At 40.5% G+C, this 22,449-nt stretch overlaps 1 protein-coding gene across 1 annotated transcript; it reads right to left on the bottom strand.

The window, feature by feature from the left end:
• Positions 1–19,065: 19,065 nt before the first annotated feature.
• LOC306919033 (uncharacterized protein) lies at positions 19,066–22,163 on the bottom strand. The gene is made up of 2 exons (XM_079531881.1): positions 22,068–22,163; positions 19,066–20,115 (listed from the first exon to the last, which is right to left on the bottom strand). Exons 1-2 carry the CDS (start codon positions 22,105–22,107, stop codon positions 19,196–19,198), a joined length of 960 nt encoding a protein of 319 aa, XP_079388007.1. The 5' UTR covers positions 22,108–22,163; the 3' UTR covers positions 19,066–19,195.
• Between the last annotated feature and the right edge of the window lie 286 nt (positions 22,164–22,449).

Here is a 22,449-nt window from a genome sequence, read left to right as displayed (position 1 = left end):
TAATTTCTTCCCTGTCACAGACAATGTGTCTAATTTAAAATGTCTTGAAAATGTCCAATAAGAAAATCCATTAACAAGTTAAACAAAATCAACAAAAAAAAATCATTTGGGTTTCTCTCCAGTGTGAATTCTCTGGTGGCTTTTAAGGTGTGCCATTTGAGAGAAGCTTTTACCACACTGATCACATCCATAGGGTTTCTCTCCAGTGTGAATTCTCTGGTGTGTTTTAAGATTCCCCATTATAGAGAAGTGTTGTCCACACAGATCACAACCATAGGGTTTCCGTCCAGTGTGAATTATCTGGTGTGTTTCAAGGTGTGCCATTCGAGAGAAGTGTTGTCCACACTCATCACATCCATAGGGTTTCTCTCCAGTATGAATTATCTTGTGTGTTTTAAGATTTCCCATTGTAGAGAAGTGTTGTCCACAATCATCACATCCATATGGTTTCTCTCCAGTGTGAATTCTCTGGTGTATTTTAAGGTTGTCCATTCGAGAGAAGCTTTTACCACACTGATCACATCCATAGGGTTTCTCTCCAGTGTGAATTCTCTGGTGTGTTTTAAGATTTCCCATTATAGAGAAGTGTTGTCCACACTCATCACATCCATAGGGTTTCTCTCCAGTATGAATTTTGTGGTGGCTTTTAAGGCTGGACATTTCAGAGAAATGTTGTCCACACTGATCACATCCATAGGGTTTCTCTCCAGTATGAATTCTCTTGTGTGTTTTAAGATTTCCCATTGTAGAGAAGTGTTGTCCACAATCATCACATCCATATGGTTTCTCTCCAGTGTGAATTCTCTGGTGTATTTTAAGGCTGTCCATTTGAGAGAAGCGTTTACCACACTGATCACATCCATAGGGTTTCTCTCCGGTGTGAATTCTCTGGTGGCTTTTAAGGTGTTCCATTTGAGAGAAGTGTTGTCCACAATCATCACATCCATAGGGTTTCTCTCCAGTATGAATTTTGTGGTGGCTTTTAAGGCTGGACATTTCAGAGAAATGTTGTCCACACTGATCACATCCATAGGGTTTCTCTCCAGTATGAATTCTCTTGTGTGTTTTAAGATTTCCCATTGTAGAGAAGTGTTGTCCACAATCATCACATCCATATGGTTTCTCTCCAGTGTGAATTCTCTGGTGTATTTTAAGGCTGTCCATTTGAGAGAAGCGTTTACCACACTGATCACATCCATAGGGTTTCTCTCCGGTGTGAATTCTCTGGTGGCTTTTAAGGTGTTCCATTTGAGAGAAGTGTTGTCCACAATCATCACATCCATAGGGTTTCTCTCCAGTGTGAATTATCTGGTGTCTTTTAAGTCTAGACATTGTAGGGAAGCGTTTACCACACTGATCACATCCAAAGGGTTTCTCTCCAGTGTGAATGGTCTGGTGTGTTTTAAGTCTAGACATTGTAGGAAAGCGTTTACCACACTGATCACAGCAGTGGCATTTTTGCTTAGCCAAGCTTCTTTGTTCATTCACCTCTGGTAGAACAGGGAAGCCAGACTGATGATGCAACACTGAATTGGAAACAAAGACAAAGGAAATGTTGTTTAGAGGCATTCCTGGACTTAAAATAGAAAAACCTATAGTGTTAAGTTAATGTACCCTCTTATCAATTTAGCATCCATTTATAATTTGATTCTACAATCATTTAATATTTTAGAAAATACATGACAGGTAGTCAATGCTAAAATAAATCAAAACAAACAAATTACTAGATAAAAAAAACATCCTTATGGCATGCTGTATATCCATATAGACACAGTAAGTAACTTACAGAGGTCTTGATGATCCTTGGGTGTGTTGAGAGAGTTCATCTTCAGCTGAAGTCTGGAGTCCACAGTCAGATGTGATCAGAAAGTATAGATATCCTGGAGGAGTTGTGGAGAACAACTACACACTCTTCTTATACTGGAGAGCCTGAGGTGGAACCACTAACTGCTTGGTGTTGATTGGCCAAAGAGTGGAACAATACAGTCATCAGCCACCAATCTCAACCTAACAAACTGCTGCATTTGCTCCACCCCTCTCTGACTCCTCCCCCAGGTCATGCTCTATGCAACATTCTAGAAATAAACTGCTAACTGTGAGATTGCTTTGTAAGCTTCATTTGTAATATATTAATCTATCTATATCCAATATAGAGTATCTGGTTATCTGGATAATATATGTATAGTCTAACAATATTGAATAAGTGGATATTAATTATAATTAATTGTTACTGCAGCAGAGCCATAAGAGGATTGCTCCACATACTATTTGTCTTCCAAAACACAAACTGCCACCCACCCCCTAAAATGATTGCAAACAGTCTTCATAATTAGTACACAAGCCTTCACATCTTGTCTTTTACAAGTATAATACTGCACGCCCTGTACGAACACCCCGACTTTAGTCAAATCAAGTCAATTTTATTTATATAGCACATTTAAAAACAACAGCAGTTGACCCAAAGTGCTTTCCAGAGAACAGGTAGACCGTAGTCTATCACAGTGCAATAGTAGAACAAACAAACAAAATAACAACAAAAACAATGAACAACAATAAACAATAAACGTCACACTGTATTAAAAACCAGACTAAAATGGTCCAAAATCTGTGTGGAAGATTATTCCAAAGTGTATATAGATTTGAAGGGGGGACTGCAATGAGTTTGAGAGTGGAGGATCTGAGTGTCCTGGTGGTATAGGGGAGCAGTTATATAGCAGTTATATAGCAGAAATATAGGAAAGGGCCAGGCCGTTTAGGGATTTAAATACAGGACCCTCTGTAGGCCGGAGATGGCGGAGTGGACTTTAGAAGACAGTGGTGGGGTTTCTGTACAGGACTGGTCAAGGCCTAACAACAAATTAGTATATTGTCAAATCCTCAAAGTCTCATAGCCAATTGTGCTCTATTGTTCTCATTTAATCGCGTATCTATATTTACAGTGAAATCCCATTGTGTAATGTGTGTGCAGAAACATGTGTCCATAGTGTAATAAGGCATTATTAATTCATGACCAGGATAAATCAGGATAAGTCATTATCCTTATAATAATCATATCCTATATCCATCATTACATTGTTATTAACAACAGAGACACAATAACAGCAACAACTGTATTGTCTAAACCTGGGACTGGGACACTGGGACAACTTTAAGTCTTTAAGTCAGTGTTCAGGTTGTGTTGCTCTGAGGGAATGAGGAGCACTCAGGTGTGTGGAATTAGTTTCAATAGGCTTGTGATGACTGATTTTATTTTTAAAATAGCTCTAGTAATCATTGTTATATTGTTTGTTCAGTAACAGAGGTCTTCCCACGTCTCCATACCCATTTCACTAACATAATTATAATGTGAAATGTGTTAATAAAATTGACCAGTACTATGAAGATAAGAAGGCCCATGGGCTCTACAATTTAAGAACTTATGACACAATATTTCGTTCACAGGTTTAATTAAAAAAATGCGCACATATATCACTATAAAATACATTAGGTGTGTGTGTGTGTGTGTGGGGGGGGGCGTGAGTGAGTCCCCTCTCGCTGCATGTGGCAGAGAGAGAGAGAGAGAGAGGGGGGGGGGTGAGAGAGAGAGAGAGGGGGGAGATTAGCCTGGTTAATAAGCCAGACCTAGGGGGAGATAGGAAGAGAGAAGAATATAGGGATGTGAAGAAATTTTAATCCAGCGTGATTCATAGCGACATAATACATACCATGTCAATTAAAAGCACTAGGCTACTATACAGACCACTGCCTGTCTCGTTATTTCCACCCCACTATCTCTCTGTGTGTGTGTGTGGGGGGGGGGTTCTCTAAGAAGTGTGACTTGATGGCCCATTTCAAGGTAGTAGGCCTATTCAACTTGTGTGTGTGTGTGTGTGTGTGGGGGGGGGGGGTGCTCCAAGAGGCGCGTTGATGTCTGTTGTAGGTGGCAGTCTTGGAATGGAATGCATTGTTGTGACCCACCCGACACCCCTCACCTCCTGTGGGGGGGGGGTGCTCTAAGAAGTGTGACTTGATGGCCCATTTCAACGTAGTAGGCCTATTCAACTTGTAGACTCTGATTGTCGACTATGTTTGGTTATGTACGTTTAAAGTCAATACACAGCAACCAAAGTTTCTTTACTAGACTTTTATTTTCCATCAATGGTTCATGTTCCATCAGTGACACATGAAATGTGATGATGAAAAACTGATGAATTAGTAGTTCATGAACAGGTCATATTACAGACAGTGGGTATTAATCCGTCACACATGCGTCATGTTCCATTGTATGAATAACCCAAATTAATGGATTAATAAAAATAGTTCATGAACAGGTCATATAATTTAGACCAGTGGTGCCTTTTCAGGCCAAGACCCCCCAAAATAATCCTTTTGGACTGGTTCCGCAGATACATGTTGTGATAACAGCCGATTGACAAGCTCGTTGTGAGCATGTATCAGCTATGTTCACAATGGTTGCCTCTTTCTAATATTATTTGCCAATTTTATAATAGCCGCCTAGCAGTGAAGGTATTTTCTATTATATTTAATGTATATATTTTGTTAAAGCCTTAAACAAAAAATAAATATAATAGAGAAGAAAACTTTAAGGTATTACTTTTTTTACTTTACCATCACCTGGGGGGGGGCAGATTTCACCTAAGAAACAATGCTTTACCATTAAAAATGTATCTACATATGTTAAACATTAATGCAGTAAGAGTAATTGTCAACATCTTTAATTACCACGAGTAATTCAATAAACAACAACATATCAAATACCATCCAAAAGCCCAGCAAGAAGTAGTAAGGAAACACCGTATCAGATATAACAATTAACAAGCTGACTGCAAGCCCTGTCAGCCAGACAGGGCAGCAACAGGCCACCATGTACTGAAGAGCTTTGTACCTCAGAAACACCAGAGGGTGAAACACCGCTATGTAACGCTCCACACAGATACAACACTGGAACGATGGGATGGAGAATAAGAAAAACAAAACAAAAGCAAATCTATTAGCCATGTCCAAAATGAAGTTGTATGTGAAGAGCCAGGCAAAGTACAAGACATCGGTCAAGGTAGAGATGATCACAGATACGATCAGGTTGAGATAGAAGAACTCGGAGGCGATCGTCCCACCAGCTCCACTCAGTATCAGCCACAGAACGTAGCTGTTGATGGGCAGACCCAGGATGAGCTTGATGGAGTTGATAGTAATCTGTAGGGCCGGACCGGTGTTGTCATCTGATGAAAAAGAGGGGATGGAGGAGTTGGTGCCATTCGCCAGTGTGTCGTTCATTCTAAGGCTCTGTGTGTATCCTCGTAACCGATACAGAAGATGGATTTGAACACAGTTGACCTGATATAACAATGACACAAGTTAACATTTCAACAACTCTTCTCAATGTTCTTCTGAACTATTCAAATGAACAGTGAACACCAGTGTAAATTATTTTGATTTAGTCTTAGTCTTTTGAAAACACACATTTAGTCTTCAGTCCCATTTAGTCTCCTGAAAGTGTGCTGGAACCAGACCTCTTTAGTTGAGACTTATGCACCACCTTGTGGTTGTTTTGTGTTATCTCATCTCTTGTTTGAATGGTATATTCCAGGTGATGGTATGGTCCAGTTTAGGTGATGGTATGGTCCAGTTTAGGTTTGTCAGGGGAAATTGAAAGCAATTTTGTTCATTCCCTCATTGTCATTTGAGAAGCAAGCATGCAGCAGAGTGTTCTCCACAGCTCTCCAACGTTTTGTGTTTTGGTGTAGATATGTCTGTAAGTAAACTCAAATGTGATAATGAAAAACTGTGAAATGTGTATGTCAATCTAGGTAGGCTACTTTGTAACTTTTAGTTGTGTTTGTTGGTCTACTAATTACCATGTGCCATGTGAGCTACATATGTCTGTGATTGCATCAGCTATGTGTATGTGTAGGATGTTTTCATTTGAATGTGTTTCTGAAATCCCTGTATTTGTGTGTTTGTTTTACAGTCTTACAAAAATCCATAATCAACAGTAAAGATTACTCTTCTCAAGAAACGTCTTTATTATTTGGAGTTGTACGCTATCTGTCTAGCTTTGCACAGACACGCAAGTGCGAGGACAGAATAGTAAGAAGACAACCACACAAAGGACAAAGACAAACGGGAGCTGTCTACAGATTGACACTCTGCATGCTTAACATTAACCTGAAGTGGCCAAGCTGCAATTAAGCAAATAGCCAGTATGTCTCTCCCAGAGAAAATGGAGGAGACCTTTGTAACCAGGTCACACGTTTCCGGCTCTAATGGTTCAGTGCATTCCAACAAGGCTTCAGTGCACACCGGAACGGCGTCCGTGCACTCGAACAAGGCTTCGGAGCGTTCCAGCAAGGCTTCGGTGCGGTTCAGCAAGGCTTCGGCACACTCAAGCAAGACTTCAGGGTGCTCCAGCAGATCAGCAGCTAGTGCTGCAGCCACAAAAGCCAGAGCCAAGGCACAGGCAGCACGGGCAGAGGTCTCCTTTGCAGAAAAGGAGGCAACAATGATGAGAGAGAAAGCAGACGTGGAAGCCAAACTACATGTTTTGCAGGTACAGAAAGCAGCAGTGGTAGCTTCAGCAGAGGCAGAGGTCTACGAGGCTGCAGCTGAAGCTGAACTGGAGGGTGAGCCCAATAGAGACTTCACTGAATTTGCCACTCAAGATCCAGTGCAAAGAACCAGTGAGTATGTACAGAGCCACGCAGTGGCAGAAGACATGACACAATATCAAAACCAGTATACAGCACCTGATGCTCAGCAAGCAGTACCAGACTCTATGCCCCTACGATCCACCCCAGTTTCACACTATGTCTCTCGCTCTCATAACACATACATTCCCCCCTCCCATGCCAACACAAACATTGCCCCTATGGAAAGAGACACTCTCCCCTCCCATGCCAACACAAACAATGCCTCTATGGGAAGAGTGTTCATAAAAGAAGAAGACGCATATGCAGTGCCAGAAAGTGCTCAAAAGCACCAAGCGTACTCAGCATACCCGGCAAAGTCCCACGCCTACTCTTTCAGAGACTCTCCTCCAGAGACAGATGACCTAGCAAAACACATGATACGTAGAGAGGTTGTTAGTTCTGGGTTACTGACATTTGATGATTGTCCTGAGAATTACTGGGCGTGGAAGTACTCTTTCCAAAGTGTTATGAGAGATCTACATTTAACAGACAGAGAAGAGCTAGATCTGCTCACAAAGTGGCTCGGCCCAGAGTCATCTCAGCTGGCCAAGAGACTCAGGTCAGTACATATTAACAATCCTACCGCAGGGGTCAAGATGGTTTGGAAGAGATTAGAGGAAAGTTATGGTTGCTCAGAGGTGATAGAGAATGCCCTGTTGAAAAAACTAGACAACTTCCCTAGAATCACAGACAGGGACAACATAGAGTTAAGAGAACTTGGCGACATCCTATTAGAAATTGATGCAGCTAAGTCAGGTGGCTATTTGACAGGATTAGCGTATCTTGACACACCCCGTGGAATTAATCCAGTCATTGAAAAGCTTTCATTCCGTATGCAAGAGAGATGGATCTCCTGTGGCTCTAAGTACAAGGAGGATCGCAGAGTCTCCTATCCACCATTCAGCTTTTTCACCAAATTTATTGTTGACCAAGCAAGGATTAGGAACGATCCTAGCTTTGCGCTCTCTACAACTAGTCACCATAGCCCTGCAAAAACAGACAAGCTAGGTATAAGGAATGTATCCGTTAAAAAGACTGAAGTGTCAGCTACAACAGCATACTCTCAGGAACCAGACATTCAGTGTCCAATCCACAACAAGCCCCATCCACTGTCCAAGTGCCGGGAGTTCAGAAGTAAGCACATAGATGAGCGTAAAGCTTATCTGAAAGAAAAGTGGATTTGCTTTAAATGTTGTGCATCCACTAAGCACATTGCGAAATATTGTGATGTCAATGTCAAATGCAAAGAATGCAACAGTGATAGGCACACCTCAGCTCTGCATCCTGGTCCAGCTCCCTGGATGGAAGAGGCACCTGCAACTGTGAGGGAGCAAGGCGGGGAGTCAGAGGAGACTGCCTCATCTGCTTCAGTCACATCAATGTGCACAGAGATATGTGGAATAGCATCAAAACCCAGATCATGCTCCAAAATCTGTTTAGTGTCTGTTTTTCCCTCTGGCTGTCCTGACAAAGCAAAGAAAATGTATGCAGTGTTGGATGACCAAAGTAATCGGTCATTAGTGAAATCTGAATTCTTTGATCTTTTTGGCATTAGCGGTGACTCAACCCCTTACACTCTGAGAACATGCTCAGGCATTATGGAGACAACAGGGAGGAGAGTATCCAATTTCACTGTCCAGTCCATTGATGGGAAAACTCAGGTAAAACTTCCCACTCTAATTGAATGCGACATGATGCCGGATGACAAATCAGAAATTCCTACACCTGACATTGCCCAATATTTCCCCCACCTGAAACAAGCAGCAAACCAGATCCCAGCATTAGACCCTAGCGCCCAAATTATCCTTCTCTTAGGCAGAGATATTTTAAGTGTACACAAGGTACGTGACCAGTTTAATGGGCCTCACAACACGCCTTATGCACAACGGCTAGATTTGGGTTGGGTTATAGTAGGAGAAGTATGCTTGGGTGGAGCTCACACACCAGCAGATGTAAGCATCTTCAAAACAAATGTGCTACACGACGGACGCACAACTTTGCTCAGTCCTTGCAAGAACAGAATTCAAGTAAAGAAGAGATTCAGTCCCGACGCACCACAGCCACACAAAACGTCCCAGTGCTGTCTAGAGACTGTCACCCCTAACACAAACAGCTTGGGAGATGTTAGGACTCCAGATGAAGAGGAACCCGCTCTGTCCATGGAGGATAGCGTGTTCCTGGATATGGACAGAGAAGTGTACATGGATGATGGACATGCCTCTGTATCTATGGAAGCTGAAGCAGTCAGCCTGTTGCAGAGAACCGAACAGATGTTAGCAGCCAGCAGTCTCAAGCTACACAAGTTTGCACCCAACAGTAGCTCACTCATGGAAGCTCATATACAGCAGACTAACTGGTCCTCAGGCCCAACATTCCTGCACCTGGAGGATACAGGAAAAAACACAGAGACAAAGCCCTTCGACCCTGGTCCAGACTGTGATGGCGAAATCATGCCTGAAGCGATGGCCCATGATACTCGGGTCACTAAGCAGCAACAGGGGTCAAACAGATGTAACAAGTTCTCCCCCTGGAAGTCACTTGTGATGGCAAACCCAACATTCATGATGTTGTCCTTCTGAAAGACTGTCAGGTGTAGCAAAATGAGTGGCCAGTAGAGGGCTCATTATCAAGGCCAGTAATGACAAGAGTGTTTACAAGGTTCATGTTAAAATTGTTAAACTAGGGACTGCCAAAGTATACCTTAGGCCTGTGTCAAAAGTGATTGTTCTCTTGTCAGGTGAAAAGTAATGATACTTATTCTGTTATAGTAATAATGGTATACAAATTAATATACCAGGCGGGGAGTGTGCTGGAACCAGACCTCTTTAGTTGAGACTTATGCACCACCTTGTGGTTGTTTTGTGTTATTTCATCTCTTGTTTGAATGGTATATTCCAGGTGATGGTATGGTCCAGTTTAGGTGATGGTATGGTCCAGTTTAGGTTTGTCAGGGGAAATTGAAAGCAATTTTGTTCATTCCCTCATTGTCATTTGAGAAGCAAGCATGCAGCAGAGTGTTCTCCACAGCTCTCCAACGTTTTGTGTTTTGGTGTAGATATGTCTGTAAGTAAACTCAAATGTGATAATGAAAAACTGTGAAATGTGAAATGTGTATGTCAATCTAGGTAGGCTACTTTGTAACTTTTAGTTGTGTTTGTTGGTCTACTAATTACCATGTGCCATGTGAGCTTTATGTCTGTGATTGCATCAGCTATGTGTATGTGTAGGATGTTTTCATTTGAATGTGTTTCTGAAATCCCTGTATTTGTGTGTTTGTTTTACAGTCTTACAAAAATCCATAATCAACAGTAAAGATTACTCTTCTCAAGAAACGTCTTTATTATTTGGAGTTGTACGCTATCTGTCTAGCTTTGCACAGACACGCAAGTGCGAGGACAGAATAGAAAGTATTTGTTGTTAATCTAGTCTAGTCTTAGTTGTTTATTATTAGTAAAATACATAGGTTTGAATATGTAATACAGACACAGATTTATAGTTTTAAAATGAGACATGTTTCATGTACATGACCTTGATCTTATGGCCTGCTCTCCTGAAAAGGTACGGTATATACAGTGCAGACTGCAGATATGACATCATTCAAGGCAAGCTGATCTACAATGTTCTTTAAAAATAGATCCACGGAACACATAACTCTTAAGTCTGAACAAGTGAACAAGTTATCGTCTTCTACTGTCTGTACAAAATCAAAAAGATAAAGTGCAATTCTCAAAAGAATCAACAAAACATCTTGGCTGTAATATTGCCATTGCACGCAATCACAGTCACATATTATGAATGATTAAAATAAAAACAGATGAATTAAAGGTATTTCATAAACAGGTCATATTATAGACAGTGGGTATTATAAATCTTCCATTGTAAGAATAATCAAAATGAATGAATAAACAATTGTTCATGAACAGGTCATAATATTTAGACCAGTGGTTCTCAACCTTTTCAGGCCGCGACCCCCCAAGATAATCCTATTCGAACTGGGGCCCGTTCCACGAAATTTAGATTAGAGATTAAGCCGGGATTTAACAGATATCCTGTTTTAATATATCCTGGATCAGCGATTAACCGGTTTCATGAAAACTGGTTAATCTTGCCAGATTAATTTAACCAGTTAACCTGGATATGTTGAGGCTTGATTCGGTTTCATGAAAGTGATGCTACATTAGTTACCATGGAAACTAATGCTTTGGATTTAGCCTGCTCCGGACCAGGCTAACAGCCAGGTTTAACCTAATCCTGATGTCTTTACTGTTCATTAAGCAGTCAAACTAATCACAAACCAATGATGTTTTCCACACTTATTCAATTATTATGGGTTTATGTTGCCTTATCGGTCTGCATTAAAGGACTAATTTAAGCACTATATAAAATCAAAGAACCAAAATATATAGGCTTCACAACATCATGACAGCTTGTGAGCTTGTAGATCAGCTGCTTTTGGTGAATGTTCCCCAGAATAGGTTTGCTGTCGTACAAGTGCACGATTAAGAAGAATTATATTATGTTTATATTATATATTATTATTATATTATTAAGAATTATATTATATTATATTATATTATATTATATTATATATATATATATATATATAACCATTATATATTTTTTTTTGTAAAAGTGAAAACCACTAAATATTACCATTACTCATTGTTTTACAACATATTACCATTGTAATGTTTCAACCACTATTGAACCCATGACCCCCCTGTCTGGACAACAACCCCCTTCCCCAAAGGTAGCTCCCTCAGAGGAGGGAGTTATGGCCAAATATCACAATGCGACAATATCATTATGCTTACAATATTAAGAATTCTGTTTTAAGTTAATAGTAGTGGTAAAATGTAAACTATATTTTTGGGGTAGTTAATCATTCAGTCTATCCACTATTGAGAGTATGTTCTCTCTTTAATTACAGCAGCAGTAGTTATTTAAGTCCTTGTATCAGTAAATCTTGAATAGATTAGTAAAGATACTGAGATATACAGAAGGGGGCAGTAATGCAACTATTAAGGATGCAAACTGCCATAATACCCCATGAAAGGGGTTCGCTGAAGTGTGGGCTTAGGAAGGAGGCCTGGTTAGCTAATTATGACCAATATCCATTGATATTTAAAAATGATACAAAATACAATTTTGGGCAACCATGTATTGACTGTGGCATGGCTACACATATATACACCGATGTAGTCTTGGGGAACCAAGAAATTGAAATTAACATTATGCCAATGTGTACCAATGCAACACCCCCCCCCCCCCCCCCCCCCCCCCAAACCGGTTCCTCTTGAGTGAGTATAATTAAGAGAAACAAAGCAACAGGGGGAGGGTGACATCCCTCTTGGCACTAACTCACTGGTTCACCACACACACCAGTTTGGTGTTTACACTGCAAGCAGTCAGGACAACATCAACCTCTCAGCGACCCCTTTGCCGGGAGAAGGGGACTTTGAAGTGCTTAAGCAGGAGATGAGAAGAGATAGGCTGGCACGCAACAAACCGCTTCGACCGAGGAACAGACTCTGCGCCTGCCTTAAACGATTCTGGGCTGCAAACACTCATGCAACGCTATAAATGAATGTGTAGGACATCTGTCCTCAAATATTATTATTACTGTTGCACCTCTTTGTTTTATCCATGTTCTAACCACTGCGTTGTGACCAGTGTGAACATGTCCGTCAAATGAGAGGAAATGTGTGTGCGTTGGTGCGCGCGTGTGTGTGTGCGTGCGCACGTGTGTATACTAACACTTGAAGGATCGCAAAGCAGGAGATGTAGAGATGGTCAGGCGATAAGAATGAATAATAGACACGCACAGGAAGGGCCTGGGCGTCGTAAAAGCTGGAAAAGCAATTCTGTTAAATCCCCCAACTAAAACTGGTTCAAACTACATTTGGAGTAAGACAAAAGAAAACGCCTAATTTAGTTTCAGACCTTTCCATATAACGAAGTGTCAACCAAGACACAAGGCTCTTTTGACTCGCGACGCCGGCTGCCTCACATCAGCCGGTGAGCTCTTTTGACTCGTGACGCCGGCTGCCTCACATCAGCCGGTGAGCTCTTTCTACTCGAGACGCTGGCTGCCTCACATCAGCCGGTGCGCTCTTTTTACTGGGGACCCCGGCTGGCTGCCATGCACCAGCCAAGCAGGCAGCCGGTGGGCTGCACCGCCGCGAAAACCACATCAGGACTTAGAGCAAGTCCCGTTTGCTAACAACTTGTGGGTTTCCATATGAAACGATTTGATCGACTTTTATACTTTATACTTTAACTAAAGAAGGACGAGTAAAGATACACTCGCGTGCAGCGCTGGAAACTAATTTATCAACTTTACCCTGGTATCCAGTTTCCGAACGCCGTTGAGGTTTATCATCAAAAAGGTGGGTCAAAGATGTATTGAGAAAACATTCAAGCTCCCAGAACGACATTCGTTTGATACAAATAGTGTTCAGAACTAATGATAGGGTGAGCTCCCTTTTGATTTAGTTTTGTCACTTAAATCTTAAATTGAGTACCACAGACGAATAACAGTCTAAGTCCACACTATTGATCCATAATATATAAATGATAGATAAGGGTTCAGGACAACAAGGCCTTTTCGTGGAGGGGTCAATCTGAAATTTGGACTAAGACTGTTTTTCGTCTGTGGTACTCAATTGACGCCAACCATAGAGACTCTCCTCGCGAGAAGATCATTATTTTTCCCTCTATGTCTTCTTTCTAAAACTATTTTCTATTCTTGCATTGTGCTTGTAAATTGAACGGAGCTATAGTTGAAATTGTTGCTTGAGTAAGACTGGACTTTATAACGTTTGCCCTTGGCTATTTTGCACAACTCATGTGCGAATTAGCCAGGAGTAACCACCACAGTCTACCAAATAATAACTTTTCAACGCGCATGGTTAAGTCCTTATGGCTCATGTCCAAACTGAATTAACCATGACGCGCCCGCTCTGCTATGTTTTTATTTGAATGTATGACTATATACCGACCAGGTGCAAGTATTTTGTATCCAGTATTTCGATATAATAAATATCTCATTTTGCTGGTACAATCTAAACAAACGTCCAGACTATTCTTTGATTCTGTCTGTGTGCATTTGATTTGTTTTACATTGAGGGGAACTGTAACACATTATTTATCTACCGGTTTCAAGAACTCACGTCTTCAGATAGACGTTTTTATGATAAGATACACAGTATGTACATAGTTTCAAATCACTTCATTCCGAGTGGAAACTATATATATATTGGCAGGCTAATTGACATAATCATAATCAGCCTAATAATTACTACACCGACACCGACTTTTGTCATCAGGGGTGTCAATATAGCTGGGGGGTGGAGCCGAGGGAAAGTTCAGAGTTCTCCCAACCGGAATAAACAGTGAAGTGTTGGGTTTTCAAACACAGATGCTTTAAATACTACTAATTTAAAAGTAGGCGTCATGGCTTGCCAGATCACAGGCACAGATCCTTGTTGCCACTCGACAAGGAACGCTACTTTAGAAAATGAAACAAGCTAGAGGCCGATTGGAATGTTTTCCTTGACTGCATGGGCATGATCCAGCACAACACAATGGACTGATATATTCGCATGGTAAGAGACACTTTTCTATAGATATGATCACTGAAACTTATCATATGTACATTTTAAAAAGCCATTCATTCATCAATGATGTTTATAGAACATGTTTTAGTGAACTCCAAGTAGACTACCGACACCATTCGTTTCGACCGCACACCGATGGCTCCGTTCCAAGTTACAACTGTCTCTAAACTACTTAGAATTCACTACAATGTGTTCTATAAACATTATTGATGACTTAATGGCTGTTGGTTTTTGATATTACGTTAAGTTTAATTAATTGTCTCTACCAGGCGAGTAAACACTGCGCCGCGGTAACACAATGTTTTGTAACATGGAGGGAGAGGGAGATCGATGTCCGATTTCAGTGGTGGTTATGCTTGTGCAACTTGACGCTGCAATAAAGTATAATTAGATAAGAATACTCTGACTATAAACCACTTGAACCCCAGGACCCCAGCATAAACAAAAGATCTACAAACAACGCGTCGCAACGCGCTGTGAGCTCATGGTAGCCCTGGCCTGGACTGAAGTGTTTTACGCACATTCTCCATTTACACTCCTTACGGCGGCTTACGCCTACACAAATGTTCCGATTACAAATATAAAGTGCTCACCCCAGGACCATAGATGTTTAATCAGTTTATGGCCATGCGCCCCTATCGGTTGGTGCATTATAACTCTGATAAAATTGTCACCGATCGGATTAAAACGCTTTTTATTGAACAATGCGGAAGACACGGGTACTATTACCCACCCGACGAGGATTGTAACATCCGTGGCTCTGGGGCGAGCACTTTATATTTGAAATCTGAACATGTATGTAGACGTTAACGTTCTAAATGGGAAAAGTGCATAAAACAGGTTGAAGTTCCGCTATGACAGACGAGCGCCATGTGAACCATGGCTAAATCGTCTCGTATACGTAATAATAAGTCAACTTTCCGAGGGCGAGTGTTCCAGATGTCTTTCTGATGGATTTTTCTTGGCTGTCAATATTTCTATCATCCAACACTCGCTCTGAACGTGATCCAAAGGATCATACGCTATTATAACTCTATGGGGAAGACCATTTTGTTTACCCCGGGCTAAAACCGGATGTGACGTCTGTGGGTGTTCCTGTCTACGATCGTGTCAATGTATACTATTCTATGCTATACATATGTAGGCTACTATGAAGTGCTAAGACTACATACAATGCAATTCTAGTGCTGTCTACATAACATGCTATAAGTATGTATCAGATGCTATCCAAGTCTACAAAAGTGCTATCTAAGGGGGTAGGGTGGAAAGGTGGGTTTTCAGACTATGGCGGAAGATTGGGAGTGATGCTGCAGTTCTGACTGTAATGGGAAGTGCATTCCATAGTTTTGGAGCCAGAAGGGAGAAGCGTTTGGGACGTGTGGAGCGTTGTCCCGGCGTTTTTAGTGAGGGTACTGCAGCTTCCCTGCGTTGGCTTAGCTTTGTACCTGAGAAACACCACAGGGTGAACCACCGCTATGTAACGCTCCACACAGATACAACACTGGAATGATGGAACGGAATGGAATGGAATGGAAGTAATGCGAAAAAACCCTGAACAAAATGAATGTGCATGTGAAGAGCCATGCAAAGTAAAAGACAGCGGCCAGGGAAGAGATGGTCACAGATACGATCAGGTTGAGATAGAAGAACTCGGAGGCGATCGTCCCACCAGCTCCACTCAGTATCAGCCACAGAACGTAGCTGTTGATGGGGATACCTAACCTGACTCCGCCAGATGGGGCAGCAGAGAGTACCCAGTGTACTCTCTGCTGCCCCATCTGGCGGAGTCAGGTTAGGGGAGACCCAGGATGAGCTTGATGGAGTTGATAGCAGTGGTATAAAGACGCCATATAATGGATGGACACTGAATCTTATATGATATTGTTTATTAATCTTCTCACATTGTTTATTACACAGACATGGAGAGCCCTGTGACTGAACAAACACTCTATTACAATGAGTATATCAGAATATAGAGCTTTAACCGCTTAACAAACAAACACACAATAGTCCTATGCTTAACACAGAGCCTAAAGTGATTTCACTTATACACCCATACAGGGTGCCACACCTGCTACATACTGTACATATGTCACTGATCATGTGCAGCAAATTATGTACAAATATAACCAAGTTCCCTAGTTGATTCATACAATGGGAAGCTCCAAGCAATGTCTCTCTTTACAGACAACTCCAGCCATGACAATAATTCCACAGTATTCGCATATATCCAACGGGTTACAGTAGCCCAAACATTTAGACTCGTAGAGGTTTTTTTCCCGATTCTGACGAATCTCTTTACGAGAGTCTAAAAGACTAGTCCCTTAAAAAAAGTCTCGTGTTTACGTTTGTGCCTCAAAATCAATGCAAAATCTAAAATCGAAATAGTTTTGCCCCACATGTCCGGCGGGTGTTCGGAAAACAATTACACCCGTAGGGACCAAAGTTTTCAATACAAAAAATATTTTAATCCACTCCGTCCATACTCTGTCTCGGAATCTGGCGGCCATCTTGGTTTTCTCTCCATTGTAAATGCGCAACAGAACCCTGGCCACTAGGGGCACGGCCAATGTTCTGTTGCGCATTTACAATGGAGGAGTATGGACGGAGTGGATTAAAATATTTTTTTTATTGAAAACTACGGTCCCTACGGGTGTAATTGTTTTCCGTTCACCCGCCGGACATGTGGGGAAAAACTATTTCGATTTTGCATTTGTACAAGGTAAGAGTGATTTTGAGGCACAAACGTAAACACAATACTTTTTTTAAGGGACTAGTCTTTTAGACTCTCGTAGAGAGATTCGTCAGAATCGAAAAAAACATCTACGAGAGTCTAAATGTTTGGGCTAGGGTTTGTTGTTGTAGTTTGTTGTTGTCTTCTATGTCTTCATAGTTGTTGTCAAAATGACAACATCAAGGTAGAGCAGGGGACAACAACGTGAAGCACCGGACAAAGATTTATGTTCTGACAGTTAGTTTGTGCAAGGAGTCCAGTATTTATAGGTGGTGGGTTGATTGTAGCAGAGTTCACAGGTTTGTAATTGGCTGGGCTGATGAGAGTGGAACCAGGTGTGTAACTAGGACTGAGGGCTGCAATGGGAAGTGGGAGTGGCTGAAGTGGAAAGACAGACACAACTGGGCAGAGGGAGAGATACAGAAAGAGGGGAATAAACAGGCAGAGGGCCAGACCATGACAATACTAAACTTACATACAATCATGTTTGCTTGTGCATATCACATTCTACGTTGCCTGTAGATGTCCCTATCATCAGATAGGTCATTTGTTAAATAATGGCTTGACGTACTTGACCTCACCACAAAACTTAAGGGCTGTACCAGACAGAAAAAAAGACTGGAAATTATACTACCGCACACCCTAAGTTGCAATGCAATTTGTTTCGACTTTAGAAGACAGTGGTGGGTCTTCAGTACAGGACTGGTCAAGGCCTAACAACAAATTAGTATATTGTCAAATCCTCAAAGTCTCATAGCAAATTGTGCTCTATTGTTCTCATTTAATCGCTTATCTATATTTACAGTGAAATTCCATTGTGTAATGTGTAGGCCATGTGTCCATAGTGTAAGGCATTATTAATTCATGACCAGGATAAGTCAGGATAAATCAGGATACGTCATTATCCATATAATAATCATATCCTATATCCATCATTACATTGCTATTAACAACAGAGACACAATAACAGCAACAACTGTATTTGTGTAACTTTAAGTCATTGTTCAGGTTGTGTTGCTCTGAGGGAATGAGGAGCATGCGTTTAATAGGGTTCGACTGCACTTTTATTCAATGTTTTTTCAAATGCTAAATAATGAACAAACCCCACATTCTTTCCCCAGGTTAAAATGTAAACAGGCTAAATTATGATGGCTGATGCTTCATTCACTATAGACAATGCATTAAAATGCAGAGATTAAACGTGTTAATGGTCACTGGTTGTCTGGCATTGGACAGATCACCTGTTAATGATCACATTATGGATGAACTGAGACCATGTTACACCTCTTTGAGTTTCAACAGAACTACAGAAATAGGTCTATGACACAGAACTTATTATTATTATCATCCTTTGTGAAATGTTAAAGGTGCTGTAACTTGTAAGGGATATGTTTTGTTAAAATAGCTCTACTAATCATTGCTATATTGTTTGTTCAGTAACAGAGGTCTTCCCACGTCTCCATACCCATTTCACTAACATAATTATTACTATTTCATAATGTGAAATGTGTTAATAATAAAATTGACCAGTACTATGAAGAGAAGAAGGCCCATGGGCCAAATCTGAAATGGTAACCAGAGAATTGGCCATTTGAGATGCATGATCTGAGTAGGAAAGAGAGAGAATACATCTTGTGACGTCAACGTGCAATGTCAAATATAAAATAAAAAAGGTAATAAAAAGAGACAGAAATGCCTCATCAAGTAGAAAAACTAGAAAATAAAAAAATGAATTAAAAGTAATAAAAATCACTCAATGTCAGTGTTCAATGAATCTGATGAAAGGAGATGTAGTTCGCACACTGGCCTTGAGCTCAACATTTTTATTTCATGGAGAAGAGGATACAACGTTTCGACCCCTTCGGGTCTTCGTCAGGATATGTTCAATTAATCTAACATGGTTAAAATGGTGTTTGAAATACAATGGGAAGCTTGTATATGGACGTCTGTGACTCCTTTCATATATTTGACCAATGGCTGTAGCCATAATATATAAGAAGGTACACAATATGTATTTTGTAACACGTTTTATTTCATCCATACTTACACATGCATGTACAAAATGTGATTACGTGCTAATTTCTTCCCTGTCACAGACAATGTGTCTAATTTAAAATGTCTTGAAAATGTCCAATAAGAAAATCAACAACAAAAAATCATTTGGGTTTCTCTCCAGTGTGAATTCTCTGGTGGCTTTTAAGGTGTGCCATTTGAGAGAAGTGTTGTCCACAATCATCACATCCATATGGTTTCTCTCCAGTGTGAATTCTCTGGTGTGTTTTAAGACTGTCCATTCGAGAGAAGCGTTTATCACACTGATCACATCCATAGGGTTTCTCTCCAGTGTGAATTCTCTGGTGTGTTTTAAGATTTCCCATTATAGAGAAGTGTTGTCCACACTCATCACATCCATAGGGTTTATCTCCAGTATGAATTTTCTGGTGTGTTTTAAGGCTTGACATGTGAGAGAAGTGTTGTCCACATTGATCACATCCATAGGGTTTCTCTCCAGTGTGAATTCTCTGGTGTCTTTTAAGGTCAGACAACTGAGAGAAGTGTTGCCCACACTGATCACATCCATAGGGGTTCTCTCCTGTGTGAATTCTCTGGTGGCGTTTAAGGCTGGACATTTCAGAGAAATGTTGTCCACACTGATCACATCCATAGGGTTTCTCTCCAGTATGAATTTTCTGGTGTGTTTTAAGGCTTGACATTCGAGAGAAGTGTTGTCCACATTGATCACATCCATAGGGTTTCTCTCCAGTGTGAATTCTCAGGTGTTTTTTAAGGTCAGACAACTGAGAGAAGTGTTGCCCACACTGATCACATCCATATGGTTTCTCTCCAGTGTGAATTCTCTGGTGTGTTTTAAGATTTCCCATTGTAGAGAAGTGTTGTCCACACTGATCACACCCATAGGGTTTCTCTCCAGTATGAATTCTCTGGTGTGTTTTAAGGCTAGACATTGTAGGGAAGCGTTTACCACACTGATCACAGCAGTGGCATTTTGGCTTAGCCAAGCTTCTTTGTTCATTCACCTCTGGTAGAACAGGGAAGCCAGACTGATGATGCAACACTGAATTGGAAACAAAGACAAAGGAAATGTTGTTTAGAGGCATTCCTGGACTTAAAATGTGACCACACGCGATGTACGGACTGCCATCGCGGGGGTGGCAACTGTTGAGGACAGCTGAAAAACTATTTTCTTTGTCCTTTTTTATTTTTCTGTCTAAAATAATCTGAAGCTATATTATTATTCATGTCATGTTAGAGCAGGTCTGAAATAAATGTCAGAGCTGATAGACATAAATATGAAATAAATGCTTAAACATGTCACTATGTCTAATGTTATAACCATTGGGTTAACCAATGCTAACTAGACATACGGCTTCCCTGCTAAAGTATGCAAATTCCGCCTTTTTGTACACAATCATTTTGGAAGATAATACTAGTCTTTTACTAACTGGCTAACAGAAATAGCATTTCAACATTAACAACGTAAAAAGTGTGTTTATTTTGGTCCGCCTAAAGCTAATTCATGCTAATGTTCCAGCTGGGGGCACTGGTGACCACAACAATGGAAAATGCGGAAATGGCTTCCTATTTCCAATAGCAGAAGAAGAAGACTCGAATGAATGTAATGTAAACATTGTAACATTATGTCACCATAACGTGGTTATTATTAGTTGCTTTGGAATGTACCTGCCATGAAAATTAAGGTCATAATAACGCAGATCGCATCGATATGTAATATAGCGCGATAATGTACTTGTTTTAGCTACGGGATTGATATCAATATATTAGCTAAATGAAGCTAACGACTATCGTTGCGGGGTTGCCAGTTTCTGCGAGAGAAATAAGCAACCCGGTATATGAAAACAAGCCCAAAATAGCCGATCTATATGCATACAAACAACACAAATCTTGTGTCTGGCATAAATGATTTTCAGATGGGGGTCTGCAGACAAATAATAATAATAACAACAGGCTAATGAAACAGGAATTAAGAGAAGAGCCAAGAGGGCACAATTTGAGCTGGGAGAGTTTGAGAGCAAACTGTCCTGTTGTCTGTTGGTTACTGTTTTTTTTTTGCATTCATATAGCTCTTTTATTTGTACTCATCTGGAACATTTACATAGGCCTAATTTATCTGCCACTGTTATTTTCCCTTTTTCATACTACAAAATGCCAAATAAATACAGTAGCCCATTTAAAAAAGGAGAGATAACAACATTCTCTAATTGTGTAGACTTATTGTAAATTAAGTAATGCAGATGTTTAACAATTATGTATATCTTGAGAGTGTCAAATTAAACATAATTGACCTTTTAAGGTTTCTTTTTACACTTGATAGTTAAAGATCTAATAAGGGTCCACTTGGTTACCAACTCTCCATAATCAACTACACTTTAAAAACAAGCCCAAATGATCAACTACACTTTATTTTTGTCAAATACATTTGTATTAACAGGTTATAAATTATTATAAAATTGGTACAGTAGGCCTATGCATTATTTTTCTTTAGAAACAAGGCCAACTAATTATAATAAGCAGACATGGCAACACTGCTGGTTGACTAATGGAGGAATGAAGGGAAAACAGCGCCCCCTAAAGTCACAGATCACTGAACTAAAGCTTAGAAGTCCATTTTCTCTGCTTGGTCTTTTTTCCACTACTCCTGCAAGACATTTATCTATAAGCCATATCTCCAAAACTGGTGGGTCAAACTGAACAACCAATATGTCAATTTGAAGCTATGATTCCCTGCTTTCACGAAAATTCAAAACAATCCAATGGCAGTCCTTCGATCAAATCGTCACAAATAGCAAGACCTATAGTGTTAAGTTAATGTACCCTATTATCAATTTAGCATCCATTTATAATTCGATTCTACAATCATTTTATATTTTAGAAAATACATGACAACGGTAGTCAATGCTAAAATAAATCAAAACAAACAAATTACTAGATAAAAAGAACATCCTTATGGCATGCTGTATATCCATATAGACACAGTAAGTAACTTACAGAGGTCTTGATGATCCTTGGGTGTGTTGAGAGAGTTCATCTTCAGCTGAAGTCTGGAGTCCACAGTCAGATGTGATCAGAAAGTATAGATATCCTGGAGGAGTTGTGGAGAACAACTACAAACTCTTCTTATACTGGAGAGCCTGAGGTGGAACCACTAACTGCTTGGTGTTGATTGGCCAAAGAGTGGAACAATACAGTCATCAGCCACCAATCTCAACCTAACAAACTGCTGCATGTGCTCCACCCCTCTCTGACTCCTCCCCCAGGTCATGCTCTATGCAACATTCTAGAAATAAACTGCTAACTGTGAGATTGCTTTGTAAGCTTCATATTTAATATATGAATCTATCTATATCCAATATAGAGTATCTGGCTATCT

Source organism: Electrona antarctica (genome assembly GCF_951216825.1).
Source record: "Electrona antarctica genome assembly, contig: scaffold_46, whole genome shotgun sequence".
Lineage (NCBI taxonomy): Eukaryota > Metazoa > Chordata > Actinopteri > Myctophiformes > Myctophidae > Electrona > Electrona antarctica.
This window is presented reverse-complemented; position numbering and strand designations above follow the sequence as displayed.

What these genes read in the sequence shown, in the direction of transcription:
- LOC306919033 (XM_079531881.1), bottom strand. Translation starts at nt 22,107, where the DNA reads ATGAACTCTCTCAACACACCCAAGGATCATCAAGACCTCT. An exon ending in CAAGGATCATCAAGACCTCT is followed by an intron (nt 20,116 to 22,067) that starts GTAAGTTACTTA and finishes TTTCCAATTCAG; the next exon opens with TGTTGCATCATCAGTCTGGC.